At 34.9% G+C, this 15,297-nt stretch overlaps 1 protein-coding gene across 1 annotated transcript in view; it reads left to right on the plus strand.

Annotated features, from left to right (window-relative positions):
* Window positions 1-1,636: 1,636 nt before the first annotated feature.
* Window positions 1,637-15,297, plus strand: part of LOC135074692 (uncharacterized) — a 100,651-nt gene continuing 86,990 nt past the window's right edge. The window contains exon 1 of the mRNA XM_063969060.1: window positions 1,637-1,811. Within this exon, the coding sequence (XP_063825130.1) occupies window positions 1,795-1,811 (17 nt within the window). The 5' untranslated portion in view covers window positions 1,637-1,794. The remainder of the gene's footprint in view (window positions 1,812-15,297) is intronic.

Here is a 15,297-nt window from a genome sequence, read left to right on the forward strand (position 1 = left end):
ATATATTCAGCCTTAGTAAGTAATCTATTTATTTATTTATTTTTGGGAAACATACATTTACAATATAATTTAACTTAATATATTTCAAAGAAAGGTAGGATATGCGCAGTAACTAGGTATCTAGATAATTTGCTCGATATCATAGTCTATTTTTCCATTAGGGGGAAAAATTGCCCATAGTCGCCACGCTTGGCAGGCGCGTTGGCGATATCATGAAGGTAGCAGGAAGGCGCTGGACGCAGGCCGCTACCAACCGGGCAACATGGAAAGCATTGGAGGAGGCCTATGTTCAGCAGTGGACGTCCTATGGCTGAGATGATGATGATGATGATGATAGTCTAATAGGATTAACAAAGAGTAGGAAATGGTCACCTATTCTCATGGATGTCGAAAAATGTTAGGGAGTGTTGGCCAAATTCTATTTCTGGCCTGTCCTGCAGGGGGACTAATGCCTAAAAAATTTTTAAGTGACCCCTATGAAATCAAAATTCCTGTTGTGTGTTACCATAGCGGCACAATAGGGGTCACTTAAAAATTAGGGATTGATGGCGAAAACGGGCATTAAATGACCTAATGATGATGAAGGTATCCTTTAGCGTGACAGACCAGACCATGTTCTTTACGGTCTGCCACATGCTGATGACTTTCTTATTTTACTTTCTCAACTAATTTACAAAATTAATTAAATCGATGTATATCTCACTTAATTGTAGGGCTCACCTCAAATGGTTATTTATTTGTGGCCAATTTACAATTAGTGATATGATCTCTAGATTGCAAGGTTCAGTAATTCCATCTATATTAGCTGACCCGACTTCTCTCGTAATTAGCTCAAGTATTTCTCTAATTGGTTACCTAGTAAAACCTAGTTCGAGTCTAAATTACAAGTTGCCGTGTTTTCTTGACAAATGTGCGGTTTCTCTGAATTATATCTCGTAAAATCTGTTTGATGGACAATCATTTTAAATGAAATCCGCAATGCAAATTGGAAATGATTTTGCGACTGTCGAAATGAGTATGAAGTGGAAATATTTCAGGATGTACCTAATTTTGGGTTTGGTTTTCAATTGACGGCCGGCTTGGAGTTTTGTGTCAACAGTTAGATACCTAGAGGTCATGGAATCGATTCACGCACTAAAAATCATACTCTTAATCACGTCTCAATAGACATTAATTTCATCAAGTAATAATACACTTACGTGTAGAAATTGATGAGTAACAGTAAAATGTATTTTAAGAAACCCTGGAATACCCCTGACAATGAAGCTCGAGAAATTGATAATCGGTCAATTTATAAATCAGGACCGCCCTTCGGGAGATAACTGTAAACCCTTGTTAGTATGTTATTTCGACGTCACGCCGCATCCAGAGCCCTCGATCTCGTCCGCAGATTGCATGGAGATGTCATGGCGGCGGCATCCGAGGCGAATTAATGAAACTTTACGGTTGGTTTTACGCGCGAACCTATAATTTAGTTTAATTTAGAATCGATCATATGATATCGCCGCGCCGTAATTAGTTCGCGGGTTAAGGGGAAGCCGGGCTTTTCCGCGATAAAGTGGCGGACATTGTCGAAAGTGCAGCGTGCACCCCGCTGCAACCTGCCACTCCAAGTTCAAGACTAGATGCAAGGCCCGCGGCGCTTCAGAATCGACGCTGACTCCGAACCGAACGGACGTGCGCACGACAGCGCGGCACCATTCGCGATCGACGCGTGTTTCGCATTTGAATTTTGAAATTTGATTTTTTTAAATTGTGCACAACATTGCTGTTCTCCAGCCAGCCAGAGCAACCATGCGGAACTTTGTGAGGTACGTTACGGGCTGCGGCTCTCGATTGTTAATTTTTAAGCCCTTGACCGAGGGTTACTGCTGGGTAATGCACTCTTAAACTATAAAAAGTCGGCAACGAATAAAGCCTTGAAGTCCTCCAGTCGTTAATTTTAAAGTGCTAATAAGCATAGTAGTTAAATCATCAACAGTTTCTTATGCTCAGACCAGACCTTTAAAGAAGTTTTTAAATGTTCCAACTCAGCTGAACGTCTTGCAAAAACTACTAAGTAATTCCTAACGGAGTAAAGTTGAAGTAAAGGTGAATAAATTAACAGTTAATTTCAAACCCGTCAAGTGCAAATTTATTCGGGTCTTTCAGGATTTAAAAAATACCTTTGATTTATGAGAAACGTAATCAACGTATGCGGATTATTTACGAGGCATTTGCTTATTATTTCTGATGAAACCAATGGTCTGGTGTTTTTACTTATTACTCACATAAAATATGTACAAAAAATAGTCAACAAACTCTGGACAAATTACCTATGCATAACTGTTCAGTAAAACATAAGTTTAACATAAGTTTTACAAAACATTAATGTTTTGCAAGTTTTCAAGTAACAGGGATATTTTATTGTTTACTCCGCAATAGTTGTCGCATAAATTCGTTCGTTTCTTGTTAGTTAGAGACAAAATGCTGAGATTTTATGTCGTATTTTCAATAATGTTAATAACAGGAAGGAATCCTCAGTATCCTGTATTACTTAGTTATCTTTTATGTTGATAGATCCTTCTTCTAGGGTTGTGAACTCAGTCTTAACCACCTACACATTTTACGATAATAAGTTCATTTTTGTTTTCTTTAATTTACACAGCTTTATTAAGAGAATAAGGCTTTAAATTTGCATTTCTACTGGTGTACGGGACTATTTCCACCTCTCGTTTCCACCGCTGCATCTCCTGTGTAGCCAGGATCTACAGCATGACCGCCATAAAAATCAAACCAGTGAAGGTCAAGTTTGTCCCGGGGGAAAGTTAAACTGTCATTGGACCCGCAACGAAATGAATCAGAAGTACAAAGGAGGAGTTCGAAATTAAGGTTGGTGTGCATATGCAATGAAGTTCATTAACTAGTTATCTTCTGTGCAAAAGAACGCTCTATCATAGATGACTCTATATCTGCCTCCATAAGTTCCTAAGTGCATCTTAAATTTTCTAAACTTTCGTTATCTTTCCAATCATAAATTAAATTAACAATTACTTAGTAATAACACCATTAGTCCAAAAAATAATTTAAACCAAAAATACAATGCTAACTCTGTACAACTCCTGCGTTAAGCTCGTTTTACTCATTTAGTACTTACTAAAGATTATTATTCATACCCCATACAAACTATGCACACATTCGTGCCACCCCATACAAAACAAGGTTCGCAGATCTCCCACCGTGATAGCTCGTGTGAATGAAGCACATCACATGACCCTAATGACCAATTATTATAACATACGTAGAAATTAACTACATTAATGTAATGTTTATAACTGTTAACCGTTTAGGAAGTACACGAAACACCCGCGTTTTGTATTGCAAGTGTTATATTGACTTATAATTATTGTATAATGACAACACTAATTGTTCGAGGGGCAAACTTAAAAGTAAGAATAAAATAGTTATTATTATAACATACGTAGGAATTAAACGATAATGTAATGTTTATAACTGTTCGCCGTTTAGGAAGTACACGAAACACCCGCGATTTGTATTGCAAGTGTTATATTAACTTATAATTATTGTATAATGACAACATTGACAACACACTAATTGTTTGAGGGGCAAACTTCAAAGTAATAAGAATAAAAACACTTATTATTTTAAATGTAGGAATTAACTTACTAATGTAATGTTTATAACTGTTCGCCGTTTAGGAAGTACACGAAACACCCGCGTTTTGTATTGCAAGTGTTATATTGACTTATAAATTGTATAATGACAACACTAATTGTTCAAGGGGCAAACTTCAAAGTAATAAGAATAAAAACACTTATTTATTATATAAAATATGTAGGAATTAACTACTCTAATGTAATGTTTATAATTGTTCGCCGTTTAGGAAGTACACGAGCGTTACGTGTAGAAAACATAGTCGCAAATGTTATATCCTACTAATATTATAAATTGACTTGTAATTAATATTGTATAATGAAAACACACTAATTGTTCGAGGTTTAGACTTCAAAGTAAGGAAATATAAATATAATTATCTACAATAACGAGCGCAGAAGTCGCTGTTAAACTATGAATCTAGATTGATTTTGACAAGAATGTTTATTATTATTTATTTATTTACTTGAACACTTTAATATGGCGCCAATTCCTAATTAAGCAAAGCTCATAGATATGTATCATACTCGTAGACATAGGCCGTAGATGATTAAATTATTTAAATAAAACACTGGCAGACTTCGCAAGCGTGAAAAACATTTGAATAATTTATTATATCTGGGTCTAGTCCAGGGCTATAAGTTACCTATGAGGCTGATTGACATCTCTAGGACACCAAGCTTTTAAACGCATTCAAAATTATTGTTTATTTTTATAATTTTCTCCACTGTGACACATAAATAGAGGAAATCTTATCAAAGTCCACTAATTTATGGCATATGTCACTAATTTATGGCATATTTTGACAGATGTCAAATGATAAGTGGTTAAATATCAGAATAAAATGTTTTTCGAACAATGGTTAACTTGAATTGTTAATATTTGACAATTTAACAAGATACCACACAACCTTAGAAGATACATATAAAAAAATACACTTATGTCCAAAGGGAAGGGATAACTATAATATACTACAAGGTTCGAGACTATATTGATGACAAGGATGCGTGGTCAGTTCAGTCGGTACATATTTGATGTACCTACTTGAATTTGGTTATTCTTACCGTTAGATAATTACTGTCAACTAGTGGTGACTGAGTTTGTTCCGGCGTTTCTTCTCAGCACTTGCCCTAAGTTTGTGTCGAAGCGCGCTGGTAGGGCCCAAAAGATAAGGAGACATGTAAAGTACCCCTTAAGGGCTACCTTTTTTACTGTATTTTGACGTTCATAAGTGCCACTAGTGGTCTAAATTGAATAAAAATATTTTTGATTTTGATTTATTAGAAGTGAAATTTGTCAATTAATTATTTTAACAACGAATCAAAAAACTAGGCCTTGTTGCTTTAATCATGTCCATGTACGTACATAAATGTTATATCGTGCGGAAACCGAACGACAGCCTATGAATCACAGGCTAAATAATAGATCATAGGCTTTATTTATGCTTTTGTTTAAATAATATAAAATACATTTCTTATTCTCATGAAATATAGAACTGTCGCTTTCCGTGAAATGGCTAAATTACCATTTATAATTAAAAATAAAATGATCAAATAAATTCAGCGGTTCCGATTCTACTCGTTGTCTATGATTCAAATGACAATTTACTAGCTCCAATTAAAGTTGTAATTAGTTAATCTACAACTGCAGCTCGGTGGCATAAGTAGTACTGAAACACGCAGTAGGTCTCAAGGTTGATTTCTAGCACGGTCAAAATGATTTAACAACCGAATTGAGAACCTCATCCTTTTGTTGAAGTCGGTTAAAAATGTTTCTGTAAAGGTAGGGTTCAAGAACGAATGAAGATTTCGATTGGTTCAAAATTAATAACATGTCAATAGGAAACTGTACCAATGTAGGTAAAGAGATTATCTTTGGTTATGGAGCTATTGGAATGATTTGAACGAATCAACGAACTGAAATTGATACTCCTACCAAAAAAGGCAGGTTATTATTTGAAATCCATTGGAACTCCATTATTGATGAATTTTCAGGCTGAAAAATATATTGAATTTTTAATCCATGGGAATGGTATATTCAATTTCATATAATTTCAGTCCAATCAAATATTAATTCTCTGTACGTTTTAACACAGTTTTCGTGGAAATTGTTAGTTTGGTTTGGTTCGCTTTTTTTGTATCGATTTATAGATCCATTCGTGGAAAGTAGGGCATCTTTAAAATATTGTATATTTCAGATGTTATATTTTATTGTGCTCGGATATTTTATGAAGCTTATTTTTGACTTACATAAGGAACTAATTGCTTTCCTCTTTTCAATATTTATTTTAATTTTCTCTCAATTGTTGGGCGGAATGTAAACAACTTTTGTCCATATTTGGTACAATTAATTTGTAAAGTAAAATTATTTACTTTTATTTATTTATTTATATATTTACTTTTGCTTCGTACAGACAATCGGTAAAAAATGCACGTACTGCAATCAATATTTCTAACTTTATGTGAAGTGGTAACTATATTTCATTATAGACAACGACTTTTTACTTTTGTTTTCTTTGACTCTTTCTTAAAAAATCATTTTACAAGTTAAGCAAATTAAATCTCTATCACGCATCTCTAAAGATGCGACTCTTAGGCTGAGTTACACCACCTTATTTTAACCGTAACAATAACAATAACCGGTGCTTTTTGTATGGAGTTTGACAGATTATTGACGTTCATTATTTTTAAAGTAAGATGGCACAACCCAGCCTGAGCCAGAAAATTTTAACAATAATAACTTCATAGAATTGCCGATGTTTATTGAGACGTTGTTAATAGCTAAATGGGTTCCAATCGTTATAACCTAACAGCACAGGCGAGGTTCGTGCCTGCGACTTCCGATAGTGAAATTAAGCATTCTGTGCGCTTGGATTCATAATACCAGTTTTACGTGCTCTGGCTTCTAGTACGGGTTAGCAGTGTAAGGCCTAGCTCACAGGTGAAGCTCATAGCGGAGATCGATAGCTCAGAGCTGGCGTTTTCCAAAACTAGCGATTGGCGAAAGGTTTCTACACGAATTTCTACACGGGCGTGTAGAGGTCCGTTTGTCTCAAAATATCTTTATCTATGGCGCGTCTTGATCATACAAACTTTATTTATTAACAAAATATTTTCTATCTCGGAAACTAATAGCAAACATGAGCAATGATAGATTCCTCTAACTAAACATTTGTTTTCGAGACAGAATGTCGTTAATCTTTGGTTACCAAAAGTAAAAAACTGAATCATGATTTTCCGTTTTCACAAAGTTAGGTAACTACCATTTTGTTTTCTATGAAAATTTATTTTATTTCACTATTACACACTGATTGACCCTATATTTTTCTTGTCAATTTTTCCACTGAAAGATTTTTTCAGGTTGTCCCGAATTTTCCAATTTTCCGAGCCATTCGTGAACCTTTGCTTACCTACTTAGTTTATGATAGCATCCATAACCTAATCGTAAAAGTTCTAAAGACAAGCGCATCTTTGAGCTGAGTGTGAATTTACATCAAACGCGCTCACTAGGTAGTTTTTAAACGTTTCCCGCTAGGGGCGCAGTAGAATCCGTCATACATTTAATGTAATTTTTTGACGCGCTCATGATGAAAACTCACACTAGGCCCTCTGTACGCCATAATACAAAAAGTCATCCATGAAACTTTGTCTCGACTCTCGCTACGCTCTGCTTCCCGCGCCGCGCAAAGCTCTGCGCATGACCTCGCGCTTAGGTATCTAACAGCCTAGCAATGAGCGCTTGTAATTACGTACTACACAAGTATAACATGGGGTACGCTTGCTGGGACGCGGTCCGGAAAAAACACGAAGTAGGGACGTGACTATATAACTTTTTTTTGTTCTAGTCTGTCCTTAGGATAGGCAAAGGCATAAGGTCATGAAGCCATGCAGCCCTTTAAACCACTTATTGGTAAATTTTCTAAGGTCGGTTAAGGGATGACCTCGCGCTTAGGTATCTAACAGCCTAGCAATGAGCGCTTGTAATTACGTACCTACTACACAAGTATAACATGGGGTACGCTTGCTGGGACGCGGTCCGGAAAAAACACGAAGTAGGGACGTGACTATATAACTTTTTTTTGTTCTAGTCTGTCCTTAGGATAGGCAAAGGCATAAGGTCATGAGCCATGCAGCCTTATAAAAACAACTTATTGGTATTTTAGGATTAAGGTCGGTTAAGGGATGACCCCGCGGTTAAGTATCTTACAGCCTAGCAATGATCGAGCGCTTGTAATTACGTACTACGCAACTACGCAAGTATAACATGGGGTATGGTTGCTGGGACGCAGTCCGGAAAAAACACGAAGTAGAGACGTGACGTATAACTTTTATTTGTTCTAGTCTGTTTTTATGATAGGCAAAGGCAAGGTCATAAGCCAAGAATATTTTTTTAAAACTATTTCCAGTCTTTTTATGCGTTAAGTATTATACAATTAACATCATTAGTTATAGGACAGTTTATTTCATGAGTATGGTAACTTTTAAATGGGATGCTAGTTAGGTTTTTTTACTATATTTTTTGTCCTAGGCTGTATAAATAAATAGATTTTAATGTAGTGACTCTAGGCTGATGGAGCCTATATTGAATTTATCAACGTGAGCTTTTGTGTTGTGGTGTGCATATCCATTTATCAACATTAGAGAAAACTATTTCCTTAAAAGTTATATTTTCATTTGTATGTGCTGAATCCAATTATTAAACGCATTTACTATCAGTTAAAGGTAAATATATTTTCAAATCAATAAACACAAAATTGATGAATCGCTCCAGACCTAGCGGCAGCCTCAATTTAAGGCCCAGAACAGACGGTGAAACGCAACTGCAACGAAACTGCAACTGCTAGTTACTTTTGAGTTGCATCTAAGTTTCTGCCATAGCGTCCGTTGAGAGACCACACATGATGCGACCAGTTTGAAACTTTCAGTTTCATTCATCAGAATCGTCAGAAAGTTGCAGTTTCATTGCAGTTGCGTTTCACCGTCTGTTCTGGGCCTAACTCAGATTGAAACTTCAACTTGAGGAATAGAACTGCAGTGGGCAACCTGCAACATGATTAATAAATCGATTCGCATCGCTCCTCATTCGGGTTCCGTAGATCTCATAAACGATACAATTATATAACTTTAATAACTTCCTTTTATGCCTGAACGCGTGATAACTAGCACTTTCCCTATCAAAATATCACAATCTGTATTGCTTTTCGCATACCAAATGGCTAGTCCTCCGTGTACTTCCCGTTTGGATTAGATTTTCCTTAGGACTTGACGTTTTATCTATTCTAATTCAAATTCAAATACAATCAATTTAACAAAATTGCCTTTTTCGTCACTAGGTATTCACTAATTAGTCGTCTGCATTTTGTGTCGGTTCCATTCTGACTAAGTCAGATGCTAATGGAGTCAAATGACAATAGGGAGTGATATTTTTGGTTAAAAAGTCTACGGTCTCAGACAGGACTCGAACTAATTACCTTTTCTTTAAAGAATAGAGCGGTTGGTCTAACCAATCTTTAGAAACTATGGTCACTATACTGACGAACGTTTCAAATAACGAGTCGTCGTGGTATAACGCCTGCATATATATTAGGTAGTATTGTAGCCCATATGATAGAAGCAAATAATATGCAGAATTCGAGCAATGCCATCATAAAGCCAGATACTCATTAGCGACCTGTAACCGTAACCGTTGCATGCACTGTAACCTAAGTAAGTGTAACCCAAAAAACATAGTGTGTACGTGGTTCGTAGGTTGTTCGGAGGTTAGCGAACCACGTACACACTATGTTTTTTGGCTTAAGAAGAACCATTCAGCTCTACATCCGTAATTTGCAACGTTGCATACAAATACGTATCAGTTTTATTCATAAGTTCTGTCCCGTGATAGCAGACACAAGTGCACACGTTCTAACGCCCGTATTCACAAACTATGAGGTCTCACAGTGCGCGTGGGTGACACACGAACTAATCACAGAACTCTATTCAACGCTGTGTTTTCGATATGCTACTTCACTTGCAAGCATCGTTTGTGAACACGGGCGTAATACACATGCGGCTGTCAAATTTTTATATTCGAGTGTATGCGGAAGACGTCACGTCAAGCTTAACCCTGTATCTTATACAGTTGTAACAGGTGCTATTTTTCAACAAACATGTTTATTCTGATGTACTCGACTAACACTGCACTTCACTGCAGTATTTGACCGCATTGCCGCCCCAGTGATACACAGGCTACCGCCATATAGGGTGTTGCGGATTATTTACTGGTTTATCTGGATATCTAGGTGGGTATTAATTCTTGGACTGTTTAACTATTTTTTTTTCTGTAATAGTTGTGAGTTTAGTGAGTTGTCAGTAGTACGAATAAGTTTTAAGGGGTCTTTCAAATTAGACGCTTTGACCCGAACCTGTCGTTTAGTTGCAGGACCGTACGCGGAAAATTTTAAGACAACGGCGTTGGAATGAAAAGATCAATTAAGTACCAACATTTGTGTGCGGTGTTCCAAAAAACCAATAAATGTGTGTGTAATTTATGATTGTTACTGTGTAGTATTTTTGATTTATTATCTAGTAGTCGATTTTAAGAAAGCGGTATAGTTAAAGATTTTATATTTATTGTATACAATCTGTTCGAATCGTAATAGTGATTCTTAATTATTTATTTATTTACTGAAAACGTAGTAGATCTATACGGTTATCTGTACCAAATTCAAACAAGTAACCTGGTTCAAAACACTTGATTTTTACTTGCTTCCTAAGCAGTTACGTCATTTGTCATATTTTCTTTAAAAAAGAATTATTAATACACGAATACACTTGCATCATAAGCGCCACTTCATGTGTCATATTCTCTTTAACGATTAATTTATTGAAACACCCTGTATTTAAACTAATTCGTATGCGAAATCCCAGATATTATTTGGCTCGCGTGCATATCACAGCTCATGATTATGGATGCAATTATTTGTCGTACAGTATATTTAATACTGGCGTATATCGTATTAACACTTTGTTATTTGTAGAAACTATTGTTACCCAGAGATTAATATCTGTAGTTATTTTAATGAGCATTATTAGCGGTTAAATGATTCAATTAATGCTCTAATATCTCTACTAACCATTAATTATCGATAAAGCAATAAATTCGCAAAAATTACAAATTATGTAGCCGATTTATTTCATTTATATTTTGTCTAATCTTTTTCTTAAGCACCTACGTAAGTAAGTTTTGATTGATTTAACTAAGTTGTTAAGCTCTCGCAGTTTATGATCTAGTCCAATTGAGATATATTAATGCTCTAAAAAGACGATCTTCAGGGTTGTGACTTGAACTGTTAATACAATCCACTAAATATAAGAATAATAACATCCAATGATTTGGATTTCCAATAAAACTTTGGGCATATACAACGTATCTACAGTTACATTGAACAGCTAGCTACTACGGTGTTAAAACCCTGTTTATTCATTTAAAAAAAGTAGTTATAAGCATCTTTACTGACATGTCACGTCATGACTTCATAGAGGAATTGACACGTTCACGGGGACTTGTTTGGATGTCAAGTGATATTGCATTGTTTTGTTTTATTTTATTTGCCTATAATTAGTAATGCACACATTGTTATTGATAAATAAACTCTACAATAATTCATAATATTTAGCTAAACAATTTTTTTAATCAAATCAAAATATCCAAATATGACGCTTCACTTTCACAAATTATATTTTTTTAACAACCTAACGACATTTTTAGTCAAAATATGTGTATAATTGACAAGCGTTGTCAGATGTCACTTATTACGTTAATATTTACAGAATTTAATATGCATAGTATCTTTCAACACTTGGTAGATGGAAGAATAAGCTTATTAACTATAAAGAAGCATTAAGGTATTCAGTTAATTGCAGAGTAATTGAATTTTAACTGCATTTCAGATAATGTCACCCCAGTCACCCCTCAGATAGGTGTCTGCAGATAATATCATTTCACCCCTTCTTTGTTTGATGTGATAATGACTCGCTAAGCAGGCACGTGTGCTGTTATGTTATTACACGCTTATTTATTAAATATTTTATAAACTAAAACAAATTTATATAATTACTTAAATTATCATAAATATTCAATATAAACCGCCATCGTTGCAGTGTGTAAAAAATTTACTGTATCTAGGCTTGTTAAAATTAACTACTTAGTCTATTATATTGAACTGATGTTTATACGAATCGATTGGCTCATTCAAAATCCTAGAAGCCTGTTTTAATGAATGAACACGAGTAGATTGTGTTTATATCAAATAGTTTATTTATTTGTGTTAATTAATAGCAATAGCGGTTCAACCTAGTTTTATCTACAGGTTTTCAGTTACAATGTTCAAAACGTAAACCTAGTCTACCCTGTTGCAATAAATCCAGTGCTCTACTAGCTTGTATTGCCGAAAAACGTGTTTTACTAAACTCATGCGTAAAATCTGTCAAATGATTAGATTAGGAGGCGAAAGAGCAAAACGGATCACCTGATGGTAATTTGAATAGTGGAACCAATCACAGCCTTGGGTTTATTCTTGAGTTTATTTTCAAGAAAAGAGCTCTGCTGCCGAAATAGAGTATGATGAACATACAAGTAATATGTAGATGATTAATCAATTTCCGTTAAAATTAATGAATATATGTATTAATGCAATTCAAATAAAAATAGATGTCAAGCAAATAATTACTCATCGAGTCACGGGAGTGATCGTTAATCTTAATTTCGCGCGAGTTTGAGAATTCCCCGAAGGATGACTGAGATCAAACAAAATCCAAACAATTAACACAACGGCTCATTTATTTCGTTCAGTACAATGAACACGGAACAGTTATTATGTTGTATTAGTTCGATTTAAACTATATACAGAAAAAAATCACATTGTATACCGCTTCGTGAATGATAGATATCATAGCTACGTTGTTTTAATTAGTGCATTCGCCTCAAATAATGTAACGGATTGAAATCGAAACTCTCATTGCGTCCTCTTCGTTCAACGTCACGTTTTTTTCACTTGTTTTCATTTGTCACTTGACGTCGTCAAGTGTCAAAATACATTTGTCAAAGACGTGATAAGTTTAGGTCGAATGTGGCTCACCGAATACTTAAGCCATTACTTAGCGTTTAAGTTACATTTTTAGATCATTAAAACATTTTATTATGACAGACTTCGAATGATTCTAAACTGATTAATTTATCAACTTATGTTTGGACTGATTTTAAAGCGAAATCAACTTTTTACAAAAGATCCATAGCTACGTAAAACTGTTTTAAAGCACTATTTTATTTTTTTATAAATAAATCGCTCCAAAGAGGACTGAATGAATGTAACTTATGTAGTAAAAGTTGTTTAACAGTAAGACCTAATTGCGTTATAGTACGAGAGCCCACGACCAAAATTTTTGTCTCATAGCAATACGGCCAAAACCGCATCAAATCGATAGATACGATTATCCTGAACTCGAAAATACCAATATCAGACATTTTCCGCGTAGCGTTTGATCTGACCGAATTTTCAAAATTGTCAAAGAATTTTACCGAACTGCATCATAGCAATATGTCTGATTTGCAGACTGTAGTTGAATGATAGTTCTGAGATACCGGAAACATTATTTTCAGACGTTAGTGGTGTAGCGCAAACCCGTAAAATCACTTAAAAAAATTAAAAATGAGACAAAAAAAATGTCTCATAGCAATACGTCTGAAAATCTTTTTTATTAGTAAATTTTGGTTATTTGATGCGAACAAAACAATTTTCAGACGGAAATGTGAACGCATTAAATTTTGAGACCATTTTGAAAATGTTAACAAATTTTACCGATCGGTATCATAGCAATATGTCTGAAAATTGTTGGACATGATAAAATAAGTTGTCCACGTGTGCAAAAAATTTATATCAGACAAATTAAGTGTAGCACCTTCTCTATCATACAACTTTTTGATACACCTAAAGTGTCTGAAAACAGGTTTTTGGTAATCATGACAGCAATACGAAAAGTTAAAAAAAATAATTATCAGTATTGCTATGATACAGGTCGGCTAAATTTGTTGACATTTACAAAAATGCGCACAGGCTATATGCTACGCGCAAAATGTCTGAAAACAAACTTTTTCGTAATACAATTATAATATCTATGTACATTTTCACTATCAGACGTATTGCTATAATACCGACTGTCTTTTTTTTTTGACACAGCAGAAATGGCCTCCCACTCAGTTGCTACACTTTCGACCGTTACTACACACCTAGTCGGGTTCAGAATCATACAATCTAACGATTTTATAGGGTTTTTGCCGTATTGCTATGACACATGGTTTTGGTCGTGGGCTCTCGTACTATTAGTTTCAAGTAGGTCTTAACTGTTACATTGTTTTATCCTCTACTTTATTTTTAGGTTCTATGAATAGTTTAGATAGTTTCAATATTACGGTTTTTACAACTAAATTGACTGAAATGTATGAAAGTATGAAACTTTCGACTCTTTTTGCGCTTCTCAACAAAAGAAATAAAATAATTAAGTTGCTTAAAAACAAGTTAATATTAATTTAAAGTAAGTATTAATTTCAACGCACGAAATTAAATACTGTATTGTTTTTTATTAAGTATTTTATTGTTTGTTTTTTATTGAATCATACAATTTTTATTAAATACGACCAATAGTTATTTTGTGTACAGTAATTTAATAGTAATGTGCTGTATTTTATTTCAATAAAAATAATTTAATCGGGTCTTATTAGTGTTTTTTGGTTTATTATCTTAATTCACCAATTATTTGGCGCTTCCAAATATAGAAATTAGACAATTACTGATTAAAAAATAATAAATTATTACATACAACAAAGGCGATTGATTGTAAAATAACGCTACGTGAAAGTGAATAACGGCACATTTAAACTAATGGGTCAAGTTTTTAATGGGATTTTAAAAAACAAAGAGGCTTATTATTGCTAATCAACCCCAGTCCGTCGGGTCATGGGAGAGTGGTTCTCAGTTGTATTTGTCGCCAAGCGCGTGCGTCACCGAGTGCGTGTGGGCACTGATTCCGCGAACTGATTCGGCGCATGTGTGGTTCGATCTAACTGGGCTTTGGGAGTTCCTTTTTACTCTATGGTCACGTGATTAAGCTCTTACGACTTTATGATCTTTGTCCGTTTCAGCCAAATGACGTCCATTGCTGGACAAAGGCCTCCCCCAAGGCTTTCCATAACGATCCTGCGATCTTACTGTGTTTAAATTAAAAATGAATTTAATTACCTACTTATTTCAGTTCAAACGGGTCTTTAGACAAAATTCCCAACGCGCTTTAGCAGTCGCTTAGCTCTAAATTATTTTTTTTGGTATGCACTTAGTGACATATCTCCGTGAAGCAATTTTGAAATCAAAACAATGACAAATGTGACTTTGTCTAGGGATAGGATGGATTTAAACATTCGAATTCTAATACACATAAAAAACCACACAAATCCTGTATGGCTAGCACGAAAAACTTTCGAGTTCAAATCGTTTGCGTGTTCGAATCGCCATCAAAAGATTTAGCACGAAAACTACAACAGCGCCCTTGTGAACGTGTCGTAAAGTGAACTTAGTATGAGAAATGGTTGCACGAAACTTACTTTGAGAAT

The sequence above is a fragment of the Ostrinia nubilalis genome, chromosome 9 (assembly GCF_963855985.1).
Source record: "Ostrinia nubilalis chromosome 9, ilOstNubi1.1, whole genome shotgun sequence".
In the NCBI taxonomy this organism is placed as follows: Eukaryota; Metazoa; Arthropoda; class Insecta; order Lepidoptera; family Crambidae; genus Ostrinia; species Ostrinia nubilalis.